Source organism: Camelus ferus, chromosome 6, assembly GCF_009834535.1.
Source record: "Camelus ferus isolate YT-003-E chromosome 6, BCGSAC_Cfer_1.0, whole genome shotgun sequence".
Classification (NCBI taxonomy): Eukaryota; Metazoa; Chordata; class Mammalia; order Artiodactyla; family Camelidae; genus Camelus; species Camelus ferus.
In genome coordinates, this window is record NC_045701.1 from 89,811,706 (window position 1) to 89,833,084 (window position 21,379).

The window sequence follows — 21,379 nt, forward strand, 5'->3', positions numbered from 1 at the left end:
ACGAATCTCATAAATCACAGTTCAATTTCCCCCTCTGGTTTATATCCTCTTATTATATCTTTGCAAGTGCTCAGTCCAGTTTAAGGTAGATTTCCCCCATTTGGACTTTACACGGCCTCTTAAAACATCCTGACACTGCACTGAGCCCTCTGAGATTTGGGAAGAGCCAGGTTGATCTCACATGCCCAGTCCAGTTTCCTTACCCATTGCTAACATCTGCCCATAATTCTGGTCACTTTTTGGAACTCCCTTTTGTTCACCCTTGTCCTTCCAAAAATGTGTTCTGCATGGAAGGCAACAGGTGGTAGCAGTAAGTTCCTGAAGTCTGTGAGTAGGACCAAAATCAAGTATAGCTTAAAATCATCCTTAAGAATTCCTAGAAGTGCCAGGTAGAATGACTGGTGAGCCGTGGACTGCCAGTCTCCCCCTGCAATGGAGCAAATACCCTTAGAGGATCAGCTATAAGGACTGAGCCTGCATTTAGGGTCCATGCTGTAGGAAAAACAGGTATCTTTAAAGATCAGAATCCCATTTAGGTAAGAAGGGACACACAGGAATGGAATCTCACCAAGGAAATAGCAGGTGAGGTCTCCCAGCTCTCACGGTCCCGAGGCACACACTCCCTGTGTGGGAATCACCTATGCTGTAAATCCTGTGTGTGTGTGCATGATGCAACCTCTTGAGTGAGTAAATACTTCAGGAGTGATCAGACACAAAGAATGGAACTCTCATTTCTCTCATTCCAGGCATCCACCCATTTACCCCATTTAAGTGCACATCTTCTCCTTCTTTCTCCCATCTAGTCAACATCCTCCTTTATTTCTTTGTTAACTAACTTTTTAGAATTTAACTTCAGAGTTCAGAACCTCTAAAATTACATTGACAGTCTGTGTGCATGTTGGTGTATTTGTGGTTCTAAGCACAGTATCCAGGTTTTGTAACTTTCTCAAAGGGATCTGAGATGCCAAAAGGCTAAGGACCACCGTCTTAAGTGTTTACTGCATAAACTGCAAATAGGGCTTTGAATCTTTGTCAAGGAAAATTGCTTTATCTATTTAACTAATACTACAATCTAAAGGAAAGAAATGAAGCTATGATCTGTGAAGTAACCTATTATCTCCTCTAAGAAAAGCAGTGGGAGTGTAAAGAGGAAAACCGCACACTCCACAGCAGACCGGCACGCCTTTAAAGAGAAAGCTGAAGGTCTCTTAAAAACTAACTCTTAGGTTCTCTTTTGAAACAACTCAAATCTTGTGCTCATTTGGATAGGTTCCATTGCTCTTGAGGAGCATAACAGGCACCCGAAGAAACTGGGAACAGTTTTGAGATGAGGAATGGGAAGAATTATAGAATGATTTAACAGAACAACACAAAAATTACTTGGGCCAACCTGAAATCATCTCACAGATAAGATCAGAATACACTGATGCTGCAACTTGGGGGAAAGGTGGCATCACAACAGTCAGTTCTGGGGCAGCAGAGAAGAGCTGGTGACCCAGGAATTCCGGATGCCTGGAACCCCACCAGGAGGTGGGACACCACCCCTCTACATCCTGGTCCCAGGGTATGGAAGACAATGGCCTTGGACTGTCCAGTTTTCGGGGGGAAAAGAAAATGATTTCTTTCGGGCAAGGAGTTCTTTAACACTTCAAACCGTGGAACAGATTAAGTTCACTTTTTCTTTTTTAAACGTTGAGAGGAAAGGATACTTTCCCCTCTAAATAATAAAATGAACATTATCTTAAAAGGCAAAGAGTGGGGAGGGTATAGCTCAGTTGTAGAGTACATGCCTAGCATCCACAAGGTCCTGGGTTCAATCCCCAGTACCCTCATTAAAGAAAAAAATAAATAAACCCAATTACCTCCACTCAAAAAAGTAAAAAAAAAAAAAAAAAAAAAAAAGGCAAAGACATTTATTTATATGAAGCCAGGCATAAGAAACTTATCATAATGAGATACTGTGGATGGATGTCGACTATTTAAGAAGGCCTCAGTAGTGAAAAACATGACAGCCAACCGGAAAGTGTTCAAGGCCTAGCTACAAATCCAAATAGGCAACCGCTCTTCCAGTAGCTCTATTCCCTACAGAAGCTGTGAATCGCCTTAACTTTGAGTCAATGAGATGAAATAAAATGCACAACACCCTGATCCTAAGAAAGATTAACCCTCATCTTCTCAGCCAAGGTTTCCAGCACTTTGGTGAAAGGCTGGTTAAAAGTACTAAGCTCTAAGTCTCGCAAAGATGGCAATACATACCCAAGTTGTAGGAGACACTGCAGGGGTGGCCACTGGTCACGCTGGGCAGTTGAGTAGCTGAGACTGCCCTGTGCAGCCAGAGCTCTTCTTTAATAGTCTTCTCTTTCTTTCAGTTGCCTTTTTAGGAAAGGCTCTTCTCTTTTTCCCCCCCCTGTTTATCTCATCTTTCACTACTTGCATGTATGAGTTTCTTACAAATCACCCAGTTTCTCAGAAACGCTAGAGCCTCTTGACCAATCTCTTTGATGAGACTGTCCAATCAGGGGTGGGTTGCGGAGGGTGCGGGTGGAGACCAGTGAAACCCTCTCGAGAATCAAGCCATTAGCTGGTCATTGCATCAGCCACCCCATAGCACACGTTGGCCTCCTTACAACCTCCCCGCCCTCTTCCTGCTCCCTACTCTTTAGCATCAGTATGAATAACTGTTTGTGTGTAGTCATGGGGGGAGGGAAAATTCCCCAGCTACTTTTGTTCACGGAGATGGAGCGGTGCAGTGGAAGGATCATGAGTTCTGAGTCGAGCCTGGATATCAATCCGAGCTTGGGCGTTCTCTTGGTTCACGACCTTGCGCAAGTCACATTACCTCTCCGCTTCATCCTCCGTTTCCTCAGTTGTGAAACGGGCATGAAGAAACCTCCCAACTTTACCGCGGAGGGGGCTAAGTGCGATACTACAGACAAAGCCCCTGTCACATGGCCGGCACTCGTTAAAAGCGCGGGTCTCTCCCTTTGGGAAAAGGGAAGAGGTGGGAGACGATGAAGGGTCGGTGCTGGCGGGAGTGGGCGACAGGCCGGGTCGGCGGCGCCAGGAGGAAGGGGGCGAGGGGCGCCGTGGCAGCCTCCGCGCCCCTCGTGGTGCCAGAACCCGACGGAGAGCTAGCCGGGCTATAAGTAGGATACTCCGGGACCTGGCGTGCAGGCGGCTCCGGGAGGACCAGGTCATCAGGCGCCGCCCCGGCCTCCCTCCCTCCTTCATGCCCTCACTTACCCGCCTAGCCGGGCCCGTCAGCGCTGCCGGCTCAGCCACGGGTGGCTTCCTGGGCGTCCGTGGAAACGCCGTCCGGCCAGAACAACTTCCGGCCCGGCTGCGCCATCATTGGCTGATCTCGCGGGGGCACGGACGGGAGCCGCCGCTGATTGGTTGGCGGCCTCGGAGCAGGCGGAACGCGACTGGGCTGCGGCTTGCGGAACGGATTGCGGAACGGATTGCGGAACGGATTGCCTCTGGAAGGACCGAGAGCTTCCGGTGCGTGTGGTGAGCGGCGGGCCGGGGGGCAGGAGGGGAGTGGGACCTGGCAGCGGCTGAAGCGCTCCACACCTCTCCGCGCAGGCCTTTCACCGCCGCTCGCCTGTCCTGCATCCCTGGTTCCTTACGAACGCGCAGTGCTTTGGACGATCCTGGCCTCTCATTCTTGACCGTCCGGCTAACTCTTACTCATTCTCCAAAACCTATCTCTGGTCGTATCTTGTTTGTTGCCTTCATCAGTCTGTGGCTTCCGGCGCAGGACCCGTGTTTTGTGTTTAATCTCTGTCCATAAGACCTAACATAAGGCTTGGCACAGAGTAGGTAATCAGAAAATGTTTGTTGAATGAGAATATCCTATTCCTTTTGCTTTCTGTGTGCCCCTTCCCACCAGGTTGCATTTCACAAATATTTCTAGATGCTAGAGATCAGTGAACAAAACACAAAAAGTCCTGCTCTAGTGGAACCGACATGCTGGTGACTGCCAGTGCCACTCTCCCCTTTCATAGTCTCATTTCTCCAACGACCTGACTTTTCTTTGTAGTTGTTCCTCTTCTTAGTTTAATCCCTGCCCTCTTTCCATGACAATTTTTTCTTTTTCTTCTTCCATTTTGCCTTAGAAACGTAAAAGGCAGCAAACATTTTTTCTCCTAAAATTTATGTTGTTCCCGGTAGTTCCCCGTCTTCTCCGTTTTTGCCTGTTTTCCTTAAGTCGTGTTTGCCTCCTCTCTCACCGCATTTGAATAGTTTTGTTGATTCAACCTTCAGTGCTTCTCACCACCTCTGCTAGGCCTCCCTTGGCCTGTGGTATGAAACTGCAACTCCAAGCCCACCATTGCATCTACTTTTCTTTTCTGTTTTAGTTTTCTCCTTAGGATTTCTCACCACCAGACATCTTCTGTTTCACTTGGTTGTGGTCTGTCTGTCCCCACCAGCGTGTGAGCAGGGTGAGCACAGGGCATCGTCAGCTGCCTTGTTTGCTGCGGTGTTCTTGGTGCTTAGTGTGGGGCTCGGTGAGTAGCCCACGCTCCACCAGTGTTTGTTGAATGACTGAATGAAATGTACATGAAGCAGACAGGGAGCCCTATCATCCACCCTCCGGCATTCTTTCAGTCTCTGCTGCCTTGCCTTGTTAGGCAACCGCACTACTCCCTGATCTTCTGCCATAGACCTTATCTTTAATTCTGGCCATTGGTATCTCCTCTGAGGCGACAACTGTCTGTGAGCAGCTAACTTGGTGGGTAGGAATCCATCCTAGTGGCAGAGGACAGGTGTCATGTCTTGGTAGGGGGAACCTGTTGGGTTCCCTTTGGCAGGATGGAATGGGATGCCGTGGTGGGAGTGCTCTGCATAGGAGTTAAGACAGGTGAGATGTCTGACCAGGATGGGCCCCAGCACCAGAGTAAGTATTTAGAGAAAAGAAAAGCCAATTCCTTTGCAGTGCTCAGTTCCATTAGTTTATAATTAATTCATTATATTATATTAGTTCCATTTGAGGTGGGCTGGCTCATTATGGAAGTTTTATTTAGACAATGGCTCTGTGTGTGGAAGGTCTCACCTGCCTGGATGGGCTGCAGATGGGGGTGGGATTTTCGGAGGAGGCAGACCGCAGACTTTTTTTTGGGTAATGATATAACTTGTTTGGGAGCGGAGCCCTTCAGGCAAATGGTATGGAAGGAGTGGGATGGTTGATTCCAGGGGAGGACGTGGGCGATAGGGTGTTTGGAATGGAGTAACTAAGGACCCAGAGGTGCTCACCTGAGCTCACAGGTGGGAAGAGGAACTCAGGGTGGTATATTAAGGTAGGGCACACAGGCTATCTCCGAAGTTGCCTGTTGCCTGCGCTTTCAGTGCTGCTCCAACACGCCCTCTGCTGTCCTGGACGTGTCCTGCATCCTTGTTTTCCTGTTGACTGTACCTGCTTTGTGTTAACCGCACAGCATTTATTCCAGAAGGAGATACTTCTGTGCAGATACTAGTTGGCTATAATTTATCATCTATGGTGGTTCAGAATTCCAGGGAGAGTTTTTTAGAAAGGGGAAATTCACTGTCTTTGTGTTTGTGTTTGGGGTGAAACTGGTGGATTTGGATCACACCCTCAGAATTAGTGGACTGATGCCTCAGGCACCTTGGCTTTGTGTAGTGGGTCTGTCTCTGACTGGCTTATCGTCGAGTTGGGATATCTGAGGAAGAGCATTCTAGGCAGAGAGGATAGAAAGAAAGACTGGAGCACAAGGGGAGGATGAAGGTGAGGGTGGTGTGCTTTTAACACTTGGTGGATCCCGGACATCTTTCCATTTCAGTATTTTCAGACCTAACCTCATCCACGTTGACGAGTGTAAGTTCTCCTCATTTGTTGCCGATAAACGGTGCTGCAGGCTCTCTTTGTACAACTATCTTTGCAAATATATGCTAGTATTTGTGTAGGACAGAGCTCTAAAGTGGAGTTGTTGCAGTAAAAACTATGTGTGTTTAAATTGGTAATAGACACTGCTCAAGTTGACCTGGAAGACCTCTTTCAAACCATGAGTCTTTCTTCCAGCCACTGTGTCTCCATTGAGTCAGGTCCTCTTTTATGTCTTTCAGTACAGTTTTAGTTGTCTTTATGTAGGTCTTGCTTGTTTTTCATTTTTTTGTTAAATGTATTCCCAGATATTTCATCGTCTTCATTTTAAAAAATTACACCTTCTAACTAATTATACCTGGTGCATAGACAAGCCCTCATTTTTTAATACAAATTAGAAAGATTTTTATTTATATTCAGTGCTGAAAAGAATGTGGAGAAAAGGACACTCATATTCGTTGATGGATTCTTTTTTTTTCAAGCCCTCATTTTTAATGTGTTTATTCTTATGGGCTGTTTGGTCTGAATTTGGTCTGTGGCATGTTTTCTTTTAACTGCAGATGGTGGTAAACATTCTTCCATGCACATCTTCTGACACTTGACTTTGTCTGGCCTTAGGTAGTTTGCTCTTGAAAGACAGCAAGAAACTGTATCTTCAATGGCTTCGTTGGTGGCTTATGATGACTCGGACTCTGAGGCTGAGCCCGAACCTGCGGGAAGTTTCAATCCTGCTGGCCAGAGGAAAGACACCTCTGATGTGGTCAGACCTCCTGGGCAGAACGTAGCCCCGGGATCCCTGCCCGCAAAGCCCGGTTCTCGAGAAGACCCAGCCAGGTGTCATCTCCCGCTGGTCCGACTCTGGAGAAGTGATCCGGGATCTTGCCCCAGCCAGAGGCTACAGTGGCCCCGGACAGAGCCTGAAGTCACCTTCTCCACCAGCGAGCCTCCTCGTCCTTCCCTGTGGACCACCCATGCTCCAGCTGGCCATGTGCCCCTGGCAGCTGCCCGCTTCAAGCAGGTGAAACTCACCTGGGGAACTTACGAGCCCCCTGAGCCATCTTTCTGTGCCAGGACCAAATCTGAAACCCCAGGTAAAAATGGCAGCTCTCTTCAGAGGAAGAGGTGTGAGGACTGTGTCATTCCCTACACCCCGAAAAGACTAAGACAGCTGCAAGCACTCAGCACAGAAACAGGCAAGAGTAAAGACACAGAGGCACAGGGTCCCTCTGCAGGGCGGGCCCCGGCCCCAGCCCCGCTCTGTGTGGCGTCCCGAGTGTCCGAGTTTATTCAGCCGTATTTGGACAGTCCATATAAGGAAACCAAGATTCCCAGGAACGTGCTCTTCCACCTGAGAGGCCACCAGGGCCCTGTCAACAGCGTTCAGTGGTGTCCAGTCCTTTCTCAGAGCCACATGCTTCTCTCAACTTCTATGGATAAAACCTTCAAGGTAAGACTTGTGTGAAATGGCTCTTTTCAGATGCTCTTAGGAATGAACTGCTGGGATGTTTTGTTCTTCAAAACAGAGAGGCAGAGCCTGGTTACAGGCTGAGCATGTCTTCTGGGGAATTTCTCTCGTTTTTCTTTGGTGCTTTCAGGAGAGGGTCCTCAGTGGTCCACCCTGGATCATTGGTCCATTCTGCCCCATCCCCGCGAGGCTGCCTTGCCCAGGCCACCAGAGGATGCTTGTCCTTATCCTTCATGTGTGGGTGTTTTTGAAGGACCCGCAGACACACTGAAGCCCTGGGAGGATGAGGTCACTGGGTAAGAAGGAGCAGGGGGGAGGAAAGCAGCTCCAGGAACTTGGAGACATCCTTGTGAGCTCCACTGAGGTTGAGTGTCATGTGGCGGTAACTCTGTCGGGTGCCGAGCTGGATGCAGGGGGTATAAAGGTAGAGAGACCCGACCCTGGCTTCCAGGCCGGCACAGTGTGGTAGGGGCCATGGACAAGTGGAGAGGCACTCATGAGCCTGGGTCGGGACTGTGAGAACAGGACCCCAGAGAGATACCCGAGTGGTCCAGGAACCCAGCGGGAGGGACAGCAGCCCAGCCTGAGAAGCCTTGGTGAAGGCTTCCAGGAGGGAGGTTTCACTTGGTGAAGAGGTGGGGTGAGGCAGGGCCCAAGGACATTTTGGCTCTAAGTCTGGGAGGCTGTGAGGGGCCTGAGGCTGGGGAGGTGGGCAGGGTCGGACCAGGGTGGGCTTTGGGTGCCCTGCTGGGCACTTCCAGTTTGTGCAGATACTCTTTTTTTTTCTTTAATGGCAGTACTTGGATTTGAACCCAGGACCTCATGCATGCTAGGCATGTGCTCTACCACTGAGCTGTACCCACCCCCCACCCCAGAAACTCTTTTTTTTGTTATTATTTGTTTTAAAAGCTCCTGAAGTGAGGCAGACTTGTCGTAAGCGATACCCATATACACGAGGACGTAATGTAACAGGCATGTCCTACTTGTCTCCTGTCTCCAGCCCCCTGGGCTGTCCCCTGTCTCCCTCCTCACTCTCTGGCCCCTAGCAGAGCACAATACAGAGTAGGTGCCAGATGCACATGAGCTGAACAAAAGCTTTCTGGAATGAAAATGGCTTTGGAGTTGGAGGGATGTGGCTTCGAATCCAGCTTTGCTGCGGACTCACTGGTCAGCTGCCCGGGCTGGTGCCACTCCCAGTCTGGTGTCTTACCCAAAAAGGACACAGTTGTATCTGTGTCACGTGATCATGGGAGGACCCCGCTTACAAGGCTCCTGGCACAGAGCTAGGAATCCCATAGGTGCTCAATAAACTTCGGCTTCCGCCTTTATTTTCCTCAGAGTTCTAGAACCAGTGGGTGCCCAGGATGTTGTGTTTGCAACTTTTGTTTTGAGCTTTTTTCACAGGTGGCATTCTCTGAAGCTAAGAAGGGAAGTCCAAGTACAGTAGAGTCTTTTAAATGCGCTCCATCAATGAGTGTCACTTGAGGTGGCATATTTGAGTCCTGAGACGACTTGTCTGTGTTCCTGTCTGCGAGGCTGGTGGAGTTATGTGGGGACAGTGTCATGCTCTGTCTGCAGTCTGGGGCTCTAGGGTTTACATGCAGGGCTTTGGTACTTTGCCCACCAGGCTGGGGGCTCCTGGGATTCCTGCTGTGTGTTACGATATCCTCAGATCCATCTCACAGCCCTGGGGCTTCTTAGTCCTCCCTCCTGAGGGTCTGCACCCCCGGGGGGGGCCTTGTGAGGGCCTGTCCCTTTGCTGAGGAGCCTGGCTGGAGGGTTTCCAGTGGGCAGTACGTGGCTGGCCTGGATGTGAGCTGGAGTTAGAATGATCTGGGCTCGAGGACCAGCTCCATCCCCAACAGCTTTGTGATCTTGGGCAAGGGACTTAACCTCTCTGAATCTCTTTTCTCCTAGATAAAACAAGCTTATGAGACCCGTGGCTGGGGCTTCTCAGGTGGGACAAAGGCCCAGGCACTATGAGTCTGAAGTACCCAGTCTGATGCTGGGCACAGGGTGTGGCAGAGTTTGGGGGAAGGCAGCGTGGTTACAGGTGGGCCACCTGAAGGGCGTTGGCAGCCCTTTTCCAGGAGTCCGGAGGGAGGGGCCAAGTGGGCAGGCGTGGGCAGCACAGGCTGGAGGGCAGGGCAGGCTTACTGGGGTCTTGATGGACAAGCTGGGTGGCTGTGGGCAGAGCTGGGTGGAGGGATTGGTGGCAGCAGGTGTGCCCTGGTGGATGTCTGCTGCCACCCATCCTCAGGGTCATATCTCCGGATGGTGAGGGCAGGCTTGGATCCCTGTGGGGACTGGTCTGGACCTGGCCCTCAGGGAGGTTCTCTTGTTTTGCCCAGGAAGTTTAGAATTCCTAAGCAGAGGCATCCCATGGTAGTTTTGGAACAGGGAGCATCTGTGTGAAGCCATTGATTTGGGGCGTTGTGTTTGTTCAGTTGTGTAGTGGATGTTAGTGGAGTAAATGTGTGTGCACTGGGGGTACGGCAAGGCCCCAGGAGGGGACTTGGGAGCAGCCAGCAACTGTGACAGCCGGTGACCAGAAGAGGGAGCAGTTGGCCCAGCTTGGGAAGGCTGTTCTGGCAGAGGGACTGTTACAGGAAAGCCCTGCTTGGGGCAGTTCACTGCGACCTGGGTCCAGGGCCCTTTGTTGTGAGGCTGCCCTGACCGGGCAGTTCTGTGAGCACCTGTCCCATTGCAAGGAGGCCGGTGTGTGCTGTGGGCAATGACATGGACACTGGTCTCTTGCCTGGCCTGGCAGCCTCCAGGGAGCCCTGTCCAGTGCACTGTCTGGCTCTCATGGCGAGGCTGTATGGGTGGCACTGCAGAGGGCCCTAGGGGCAGAGCATGGCTGCTGCCTGCATCTCCTGACCATTTTCTTGCTGTGGTGTCTTGAAAATCAGGGCTTTAATAAGCCACAGATGCAAATAGTCAGGGCAGGGTCCTCTCTGTTTTAAGATGTTTGACAGTTTTCAGTGACAATTATTTGGCAAATTGATTTTGAGCAGCTTTTCAGAGTGAAGGCCATGTGGCAGGGCTGGAGGGGCAGGGTGGGAAGAGGGATGGGGACTTGTTGGGGGCCGGGCGGGGGCCCTGGGGAAGGGAGTCCCAGCTGGGGCCGTGGGAGTGCTAGGCACTAGGGTGTGTGTGTAGCCTGGTGGGCAGCTGGCAGCCCTGGGAGGACACCATCTTTCCTCTCCCTGGTGTCAGAAGGTGGGCGGCCTGGGGTCCTCGCGAGATCTGGTGTGAGATGGAGGGGCATGTGGGAGGCATTGTGCGGCTGCTGAGTCTGGAGTGGGGACAGGGCCGTGGGCGCAGGTGGGAGTCCTGGCGTCTGCAGCCCAGTCCTGCGTGGAGAGCAGATGGTGGCTGCCGTGGGGAATGAGCTGGAAGAGGTGGGTGTGATAGGGCACCCCCCTCCCCATGCTCTCTGTTTTGTTTTGTTTTGTTTTGAGGGGAGGAAAGTAATTAGATTTATTTATTCATTTCTTCATTATTATTATTTCTTAGTTGAGGTACTGGGGATAGAACCCACGGCCTCGTGCATGCTAAGCATGCGCTCTGCCACTGAGCTACACCCTCCTCCTGTGCTCCCTTTTGAGGGTGCCTTTCTGCTTGTCTTTTGGTTTAAGTCTGCCAGAGTGCCTTCTTGCCCTGCACCAGATCAGGAAGGAGGGAAGAGCTTGGGGGCTGGGGTCACAGGACTCTGATTTGAATCCTCCCTCTGCCGCTGACTGGCTGTGTGATCTCAGGCAAGTTACTTAACTTCTCTGAGCCTCAACTTGTGTATGTAAAGTGGAGATAGTTACGCATGGCTTGCTGGGTTTTCATGAAAAATGAATGATACTGTTTATGAATTACCTGGCCTGGTTCCTGGCACATAGTAGGCACTTACTGTGCTCTCACATTCTTCTCTCCCCAGAGATTTTCTGCGCTCCTTACCATGCGGTGGCATCTCGCTCTACTTGCATAGCAGGGGAACTGTATTTGCTACACCTTGTAGATTTTAAGCTTTTTGAGCCTGGGAACTGTGCCAAACCCATTTTTATATTTCCTGTAGCACCTGGCACAAAGTTTTGTACGTGTTAAATGATCAATGAAGATTAAAAATTTTTTTTAGATTTTATTTCCAGCCTTTGGAAAAGGATTGTCTTTAAAGTGCATAAATCCTATTTGCCACTAGGGGGCACAGTAAGACAGTAGAAGCAGCTCACCCAAGCTTCTAGAATGTGGAAGAATCCTCGACTCAAGGTAACATTTCCTGAAATATGATTTCTGATGGGGAGAAAAACAACACAATCCATCTGATTAATCTAAAGAACATGGAGTGCCAGTGCCTTTATCTCCTTAAAATGTAGCCTTGGAATGCATAAATTTCAATTGGGCACATTACGGCAGAAAGGTACTTATTTTAATATGTTCTAAATGTTCTGTGAGCTGTAAAATATGCTTATATTAGTTTTGAAAAATTTACAGCCAGAGAAATTAAGTAAAACAAACAATGACTCATAATTCTGCACCGATGCTCTGTTTTCTTTCCGGGCCATCCCTCCTGCCCCTGTCAGCGGCATGCATCTGTTCTCTGTAGTTATAATCCCAGCACGAATACCCTCCTATATACTCTTTTCATTTCCCTGTGTTCTCATTTGGCTCAGAATGTTTGATTACCCATGGCACGTAAAGGTGGAATTCAGACTTTGAGGGCTTTTTTGAAGGAAAAAGCTTAATTTTACCCTGCTTTGACCAAACCCCGACAGCCCTGATTGTCGGCCACGTGTGTGGAGCCCTCTGCCAGGGCACCGAGAAAAGTCCCAAAGGCATATGCATGTTTTTTGCTGCCGGGGACAGACTCTGAAGATGCAGAAAATATGAAGTATGAAGGAGAAAACAGAAATCACTGGCAATCTTAACCGCAAGCCAGCAGCTCATTAACACGGGGACCTCCCCTGGTCCGGACCCGTGCAAGCATCCCTCTGTGTTTGCAGACTCAGGCTAGTGCTGCGCAGCGCGTGCGGTGTTGGTTCTGCGCTCCCTGCCCCCACCTTCTGTGCTGTTTGTAAGGGGCCTTTTTCTACCTCATTAAAAACTTTCCCCACGCGTATTTTCTGGCTGTCTCAGATTCCAGACTTTGCTTTGCCATTTTCAGTTGTTTCTTATCGTTTCCTGCTGTTGATTTTAAAATGGTCAGTGCTGCAGTGAACATGGCTATATGTAAATGTTGTCTGTTTGGCTGTCTTAATGCAGTTAAGATGGGCTTGATTTATCCCCAGGCTTTAACTAAAGCCTTTGTGTGTGGTGAGTAGAACCTGATTGGATGGGCAAATCTCTGTCAGTGCCATTGTTATCTGAGACCCCTGGGCTCCCTTTTTATACCTGCTGCTTCGCTGTGTGACTTTGGGAAAATCACTTAGCCTCTCTGATCTTCCATTTTTCTCATTGGTTAAATGTAGGTAATGGCTACCTGTTAGGGTTATTGCTATAGAAAAGTAATGAGTGCCTAGCAGCAGGAGGGGCTGAAGAAACATGTTCCCACATCCTCTGCACCTGTAACTATTTATTTTAAAAAACTGGAGGGAACACAAGTCACCCAGAATCCTCCAACTTGATACCTCTTGTTTTGTGAATCTTTTCGCAGTCTGTCTATAATGTTTAAATGTCATTGTTCCCGAGATAGATACTTTTAAAACTTATAAAGTTTTGGGAATTGTCTGTACCAAGCCATTTGCCTGTTCCCCTTTCACACACTATGCTCTTGGAAGGTTCTTATTGGAGGGCTGGGTCTGTGTCTCCAAACTGATCACCCTCAAGTGTGACGGAAGAGAACGGAGCCAGCGTCACAGAGCGTTCCTGTGTCTGAGCCTCCGGCAGCGCTGGTAGCAGCGATTTCACACCTACAGAGACTCAGGAGAGTGAGTGTGGGGCAGGGGAGATGTGCCCCCCTCCTCCGGCCAGGGTCAGCTGGGCCTTGGGCCCCTCCTCATGCGCGTTGTTCCCAAGTCTGTGACCTCTGCCTGTGAATATGGATGAGAGGATGGAGAAAGCCAACCATCCCAGGCGCCTGCCACCTTCTAGGCACCGTCCTAAATGCTCCGTCTTGTCCTCATGACAGGTGTAAGAGGAAAGGGCTAGGGCTGTTCTTTTTTTTTTTTTTTTTTTCGCTCTTAACATCACTTTTATTTAATATGCACTACATGCACATGATGCAGGTAGGGAAAAAGTTTACGAATCCATGTATTGGAGACCAGACAGACTGGTATTGCCAAGTGCGCACTGAGTCAATTAGAATGTTACTCAAAGTTCTTTATACTTAATCGGTTCTATGAAAGTAAGTGCAGAAGCAGAAATGTGTACGCGTCCCGAAGTATCTTCTTCACTTGGTTTCCTGTGCTTTCTTTGCCTTCTTTTTTCTTTTGCCTGGAAAGGGCTGTTCTTATTCCCGTTTTACAAGACGAGGATGTTGAGGTACAGAGGGTTAAGGGGTTTGTCCATGGCTGCACAGCTGGTAAATGGTAGAGGCAGCTGTCCGGCCATCAGACTACAGAACCTGAGCAAAAAAAAAAAAAAAAGCTAAAAAACCCATTTTGCTCCTCTGTCTCTGAGAATAAAGGATGACAGAGCACATCCCCTGCCCCGGCAGTGCCCCGCACTGCCCCACTTCAAACGCTTGTGGTCAGCGGCACGAGGAGGAGAGAGGATTTCTGTGGTGGTTGGATTTGCATTTTCCTGTGTTACAGGATCCTGTTGATTTATCATTGTTAGTGTATCTGATTATATTATGGTATCTTAGATGTGCTTTGTAGAAAGTAATGTATCTCAGATTCAAAGACAAGGAATTTATGGATTCAAGTGCCAAAGTGAGGGTTTATTTCAGTTTTGAAAGAATTATTCTTGATGGATTTTACAAAACGAGACTGAGGAATGATTTGATGTGTAGAGTGAGGAGTTGCGGAGCATTATGCAGATGATTGGCAATTTATTCCAAGCACGAGGAAAATCTATGGGAAATGAGAGATGCACAGCTGGGGAGGAGGGTTGGGTTGTGGTGGTGGGCGTTTGGTATTTGGGCAGTGAATGATTAACAGTACATCAAGGGTAATTAGGTGAAGGCGAGGAAAGAATGGGTGGTGTGTGGGTGTATGTGTGTGTGCACACGTGCGCTCATGCATGCAGAGATCATCTGGTTCCATCTGCATTTGACAGAGTTCCGGAGAGGGGAAGACACTTGCCTGAGGGCACACAGTGAGGTCAGGTATAGGAAGTGTTTAGATGCTTGCCTCTCTGGACACCATGATTGCTCGTCTCCATTCCCATCCTTTGAGCGTTTTCCTTCCAGGGAAAGTTCACGATCATCTGAATTGTAACAGAGTGGGGAGTTAGGGCTTCAGGCTGGTCGACAGCAGGGCTGCAGGTCCTCTGGGAAGAGCTGTGAGATCCTGAGCTGGAACCTTCTCCTCGTGGGAAGTGAAGTTTTGACACTCCTCTCCCCCAGATGAAAGCTGCGACGTTTCTGAGGCCAACAAATGAGACGTTTCCCACTTCTCGTTTGCTTGCCAGAAGGGACTTGTAAGCTTGTGCCTTACGGGAGAAAACCTTGGGTTGAAAGAGGAATAAGAAAGGAAAGGATGGCAGAACCCAAGCTGTGTTTTCTGCTTTTTGAAAACTTCATTTGGTTTAAGTTAAACAGTTCAGTGTGCCCAGTGCCAGACGCTGATGGGGAGAAAACAGTGCTGAGTGAAGGTGCAGGCTCTGTTCTCAGGGAACCAGCCTCAGCCAGTCTCATCCCGCGTCATTAAGGGAAGAATAGAGCAATTTGGGAAAATGCTTTTAATGTAATTGAAAAATGCAGATTGCAAAATTGGCACACTTAGGGGCTGAGACAGTCTAGTAAATTATTTCTTGCTGCTTTTAAAACTTGGACACAGAAGACTCTTGAAGGCCTCTGTCTAGTGCCCAGTGATGGCTTTGTCCTTCCCCTCTTAAAAAAATGGCATAGTAACAGAAAAGAAACTGAAAATGTGTACATGCATGTATGTGTACGTATAACTGAATTGCTTTGCTGTACGTCTGAAACTAACATTGTAAATCAATGATACTTCAATAAAAAATAAGAATAAAAATGGCAGAAATTAAAGATGTAACCATGGACCCTCCACTCAGACATACTGACTGTGAACAGTTTGCAAGCAGCATTTCCTTCCTGTCTTTTTTCCTACGTGCTTCGTCTGGTTTTGATCATACCGTAGGTAATTAATTTTTGTAACCAGCATTTAAAAATTATATGGCAGTCATTTCCTTTCCCAATTGCTAGTATTTTTAGCCCTTAAAAGAAGGAGTGGGTAAGCCACCCAAGCCTCTCGACCTTTTCTCCTTGCTTCTGCTTTTTGCGATCTGGGGCCTATCCCTGGGGGATGCGGCTCTAACGTGGCCCCCACTTACGGGGGGAGGGTAGCAGGACACAGGGACCAGAGCACTTGAGAGGGACGAGTGGTGGCAGCCCTGGAAGCCTGCCTTCACGTGGTTTCCTTTTGGCAAGCTTCCGGAAGTTTCTTCACTTGGCAAGATTAAAAAGAGCACGCCTCAGCCCCCCCACAAAACCCTGGGACCCAGCATGAAGTGGAGGAGGAGACGACAAGCCCTGCAACCTGGCTCCGAGGCGGCCCGGAGCTCTGCTTTGCCCGGGGTCCTGGGCTGGTCCAGTCCTGTCTTCCAGCAGCAGGAGTGGGCATGGGACCCTTGGCCCCTCCCGGGGAACAGGGGCCACAGGCTGCTGCTGGTCAAGGTCAAGGTCAAGGTCAAGGTCTTTGACTCTGGGACTCTTGATTAGTTGGATTGGCTGTGTGTCCCTGGATTGAGCTTCTAATTTTCTTCTCTTTTTTCTCTAGTTTTCTGTCTCTTTGCCTTTCTGTTTTATTTTTCTGGGCAATTTCCTCCACTTTATCTTTCAATCTTTTTTTTTCTTGGGATTTTGTTATTTCTGCTGTTGTATGCTTAAACTTTTCTGCTGACATGTAACATAATTTCAGAAAAGTGTTCTGTTCTGTTTTTACATTCCGAGAGCTGTTTCTTATTTTCTGAATATTCCTTTTTTAAAATACAGTATATTATTTTTTATTGCATATTTACAAGGTCTTTTCTTAGCTCTCTGAGTTCTTTGAAAGTTTTCCTGTGTTTTCTGAAATGTTTCTGTCTCTTCTCAGCTCCTTTTGTCTTTCTGTTTTGGTATCTGTGTTTCATGTTAGAGATTTTCTGCTGCTCATTCTAATTCAGGAGGGAGACCTGAAAAAGCTGATCTGACCAGAGGCTGTGGGGCAGGGGTGTGTGTGCGTGTGTGTGTGTGTGTTTGTGTGTGTTTGTGTGAGTGATGGGCGGGGGTAGGGGCTTGTCCACAGTGAGGTTGTTATAGGGTGATGAGGTGAGCTGGTGTTCATCACAGGACCCCCAGATGTGAACATCTCTAATTATTTTGTCTTACCTTGGTCAATTTCCCAGAGAGGAACCGTCCACCCACCGCGGTGCGCTCAGCCTGGCTGCCTGCATTCTGGCATCTGAGCTGGAAGGGAGGGCTGGAGTCTCTGTTTAGTATGCAAACTTTGCTCCCTGGACTGCCCTCCAGCTGGTTCTTTCACTTACATCTCATGCACCTCTTTTCCTCTCAGTGCCCAGATCTTCATTCTTTCCAGTGGCTTGGTAGCCTTCCGTTTCAGACACACACCATCATTTATGTGTAAATGTGATCGTGTTTTCTTACCCTCGACAGCACTATGAATTATTACTTTTTTAAAACATTTGCTAATCTAGTGGTGTCTTGTTTGAGAACCGAATGAGTTCATTTATGTGCAGCTCTTTTAGAACCGGGCCTGGCACCTCGTTAACGCTGAGTAAGTGGTTGTGGTCGTGGTTCTTGTCCATCAATCTCCAGCCGTCTAGTCGTAGCGTTTCTCTTGTCCGGGCAATTTACATACTAACAACATTGACCCATCATAATCCCCTGCTCCCCCGCTCCCCCTTGCCCCCCTTGCTTGTTTTGACTTTGAGTTTCCGCGTTTCGTTATTTAATTTTATTTTTGGCAGAGAGAGCCTAACAGTTTTTGTGGTCAAGTCTAGGGACCTTTCCCTTTGTAAGTGTCCCCTGGTTTTAGAGCATGTGCTCCCCCATCCCAGGATCTGATAAATAGTCCCCTATATTTGACCTTCGTCTAGCAGTGATTAGCTGGAGCCAGTTTCAATTCTCGGTGTCTCTTCTCGGCTTTCTGTGGGTCTGGGGCGGCTGTGCGCGGCGTGATGAATGTGCGCCGGGTGCCAGGGATCGATGGGCATATTAAGGAGCAGCCCTGCTTCGAGCTGCTCCCCTACCCGGACGCCAGCTACTAATGATTTAAAACGACCTTCTTCCCATCCAGCTTATTCCGCAGGGCACGGATATACCATGGCTATCCAAACCATTCCTCAAAAAAGAAATGTTCCTTTTGACTGTAAAAGAAATACACATCTACTCTGGAAAAAACAGGAAGGCATAAAGAAAATAATCACCTATCGTCCCTCCACCCAGAGGCAATGACTGCAGACTTTTTGGTATATTTCCATTCACTCCTAAAAAAAAGAAATTTCAACATAGTTGCGTTCCACCTATACGTATGATTTTAAATCCTCCCCCTCTCTTAACAGCAGCAGTTTTTAATGCTGTAATCTACTGCAGTGGTTTTCTAAAGCTGTAATTTATTGCAGTGATTTTCATTGTGTCTGCAAACCCCTAGGGGTCCTTGAGACCCTCTCATGGGCTCTATGGGGTGAAAATTATTTTTGTAATAGCACCTAGAAGTTACTTCCTTTTCACTCGCATCCTCTCGTGAGCGTACGTGGAGTTTTCCAGAGGCTATGGGGTGTGTGCTCTTGCAGTTGATTAAATTCAGAAGCCGTGAGGAGCACGCAGCTGTCTTGTATTAAGCCAGACATTAAAGAGATGGCAAAATCGTGAACAGTGCCTTCTCACTTTTTTTTGTCTTGGAACATATAGTTATTTTCCATAAAAATACATTATTTATGTTAACAGGTAATGGATTTATTAGTGTTACTTTTACATGTATTTTTTATGTGAAGTTAGTAATATTTTTAAATGTCCTTGATTTTAATTTTTTTTAATTGAACTATAGTCAGTTTATAATGTGTCAATTTTTGGTGTACAGCATAATGTTTCAGTCATACATACACATACATATATTCATTCTCATATTCTTTTTTGTTATAGGTTACTACAAGATATTGAATATAGTTCCCTGCTCTGTACAGTAGAAACTTGTTTAATTTTTAATACGCTAAATGTGGACAGATGTCACCCACATAAACAGCATCTCTTTGGAGTCCTCACTAACTTTAGAGAGTGTAAAAGAGACCAAAGGGTTCGAGAACCGCGGTTTTATTCACGTACGCAACTCCATCTGCGGCATGTGTGTATTGTTAAAAACGGCATCACACCCCAGCTTCGGAGCGTGTGCTTTGTCACTGCCTCCTCCTGCTCGGTTGGATTTCTAAACTGAGTGACCCAAACATGATCCTAAGGGTCCAAGCCTCCCTTGGTCCCCCTGCCCCCTCTCCCTGCCCTCCATTCTGCCCTTTGTGAAGACAATTTAACAGTAGTACAAAATGATGGGAAAAAATCTCCCAATTCTAGCATACACTAAAATTATGACTATCCTTTTAACACCCTCCCATCAATTTCTGGTCCATATGGGATTGTGTTTTTCACAGGGTGTGCATACAATTTTGCAGCCTGCTTTTCCCACTTAACATTCTCTCCCACCCTCTCCCGCCGCAGCGCCACCAGCCGCCTCTGCGTCTTTGGAGGGCCGTCAATTTTCACTGGTTCCATGATGCTCTATTGAGTTGATTGACTATAATTTACTTAGCTGTCCTTGGACACTTAGGTGGTTGCTAATTTTTGCTATTATAGATAATACTGAAGTGGTTATCTTCATGCATGAAACCTTTTCTGTTGGATTATTTCTTTCCGATTGATTCCCAGAAGTGGGACTGCTGGGTCAAAGGGTTGTACATTTTCATGGGTCCAGATACATCTCCTGTCAGATTGCTTTCCAAAAGGATTATACCAATTTGCACTGCCACTGCAAAGCCCGTGTAATAACCAACTATTTTGCTTAACTGTCATGCCTAGAATTTTCCCTTGGAGCCCCTAGGGGGCAAAGGCCCTTATCTAAGTGAATGTGACCTATAATTATTTAGACTAACACCAAAATTGCTTTCAGAACAGTTTTAACCCGCTGAGTTTAGAATTCTAATTCGCATACATGCTAGCATTAAAAGTTTCACAAGTAGCAATTTCTCTCTCCCTGCTCACAGTGTGTTTACACAAGCCCTGGCATCTGGAGGGAAAACTCAAGAGCTTTTATAAACAGAAGTGGTCTTTCTCTGAACTAGTTGAAGTGTTATTTTGAAAGGTACAAAAACACAAATTAAAACACGTTTTCATTGTAACCTTTGGTTAGAAAAGTTGTTTGTTTTGGTCCTGGTCTCTTTTCATGTTCTGCTCTCATTCCAGTGTGATCTGAAATGTCCCGATTCCTTGGAGTCTTGTCGTCATGTCCTTAGCCCGGTGAAGGAGACAAGTGGGGATCATGTGGCTGTCCCCAGGTGCTGACAGGGCTGTGGTGGGGCAGGGGGATGAGACACACTCCAGTTTGCTCCTGTGTCAGAAGAAAGGTGGAAACTGCAGGGAACCTACTCAGAACTGGTCAACTTAGGGGGTGGATTCCTTTGAAAGCGGCTGAGGATGGAAGAGTTCAGGGCAGATTGGAACCTGCATGGCCAGTGGGCAGGCAGGTAAATGCGTGCATGGGTCAGGGACTCCGAAGCCCCTGTCTGGAGTGGCACGTGCTTGTGGCCAGGTCCCACGGTGGCCGTGCTGCCAGGCGGCGAGCCCTGACCTTGGTCCTGAAACACGGCCCCCCCCCCCCCCCCCCGCCGGCCTGCGCGTGTTCAGAACGCGGTAGCCCGTCCCTCCCCCATTTGCCTGGGCTTCCGTGTCCTCATCTGTGAAATAATTACCCTCACAGGGCTGTAAGGGTCAGCTGAGGTTAGGTGTGTGACACCACTTTGTAAACTATAAACCCTTACAAATGGAAGGTATTACCAAGGACTTCAAGCCAGGGTTTCTTCTGTAATTGCCTCCTAAGCCACGTTCCTAAGCACGAGAGGCTTGCAATCCAATTTGCCTCCATTCGCCTTGATTCGCTGAACAAACAATCCAGCGCACACCCATTGGTGCCCTCAGGCCTCTCCAGGAACCTGGGCTGCTCTGGAAGGACCCCCCTATTTCCCGGCTCAGCAGTGTGACGTGCTGGTGGTCGGGGTGGCAGGCTCTGGGGCGGCCCGGCGTGTGAGCCAGGCCTTCTGGACTTCCTGTTGCATGGCCAGTGAGTCGCTCTGGCCTTGTTTCAGGCTGTCTGTCTGTGGTGTGAGCAGTGAGGGCCCCAGAGGGTGACCAGGTGCCCGAGTGCGTGAGCCAGCCCTCGGAGTCGGTATCAGAAGACCTGGTTTCTCCCGTTTTCTTTGTTTGGTCATCCGTTGGTCCAGCCATCAATTAACTGCTGGCTCTCTACTGGCCCTGCGCTCAGAGGGGACCAGACACCCCGCTGGTAGGAAAGCTAATGGGGGACAGGCATTAGAGCAGACTTGAGCATGGCAGCGTGACAAGCCCTCCAGAGGACCCCTGTGTTGGGGATGGGAACAGAGGGGAGTGGGGCAGGCCGGTCGGGCTTTGGGGAAGGGAAAGGTTGGGCTGGGCTTTAGAAGGTGAGGGCAGCCAGGTGGGTGAGAGGATCACCTTGTTCTGTACTGACTGCCACGCTGCGGGGATGGAGGGGGCAGTGAGGGCGGGCCTGGGCAGTGCTGGGGCCCACTGAGGGGAGCCTGGAGGGGCCTGTTGTGGGCTGTAGGCCTGGACAGTCAGTAGCACGAGGCCGGCTGCTGCTTCCTATGCCTGTGCCGAGTCGGGCTCCATGTTGGGGTTTTACGTCTCGTTTACCCCCAGCTGGGGCACAGGGCAGTCA

At 48.7% G+C, this 21,379-nt stretch overlaps 2 protein-coding genes across 6 annotated transcripts in view; one reads left to right on the forward strand and one right to left on the reverse strand.

Annotated features, from left to right (window-relative positions):
- The window catches only part of WARS1 (tryptophanyl-tRNA synthetase 1), a 30,481-nt gene extending 27,259 nt beyond the window's left edge, over nt 1-3,222 (reverse strand). Inside the window, 1 exon segment of the mRNA XM_006184147.3 lies at nt 2,257-3,222. The gene's annotated coding sequence lies outside the window, so the exon portion shown is untranslated.
- Nucleotides 3,223-3,333: 111 nt separating this feature from the next.
- The window catches only part of WDR25 (WD repeat domain 25), a 131,594-nt gene continuing 113,548 nt past the window's right edge, over nt 3,334-21,379 (forward strand). Inside the window, exons 1-3 of one of the 5 annotated variants that reach the window (XM_032482646.1) lie at nt 4,074-4,864; nt 5,802-5,836; nt 6,465-7,289. In XM_032482646.1, the coding sequence (XP_032338537.1) occupies nt 4,816-4,864; nt 5,802-5,836; nt 6,465-7,289 (909 nt within the window). In that variant the 5' untranslated portion in view covers nt 4,074-4,815. Of the gene's footprint in view, nt 3,511-4,073; nt 4,865-4,912; nt 5,837-6,460; nt 7,290-21,379 lie in introns of those variants that run through there. The other 4 variants (XM_006184146.3, XM_032482647.1, XM_014558811.2 and 1 more) reach the window with 4 other exon arrangements.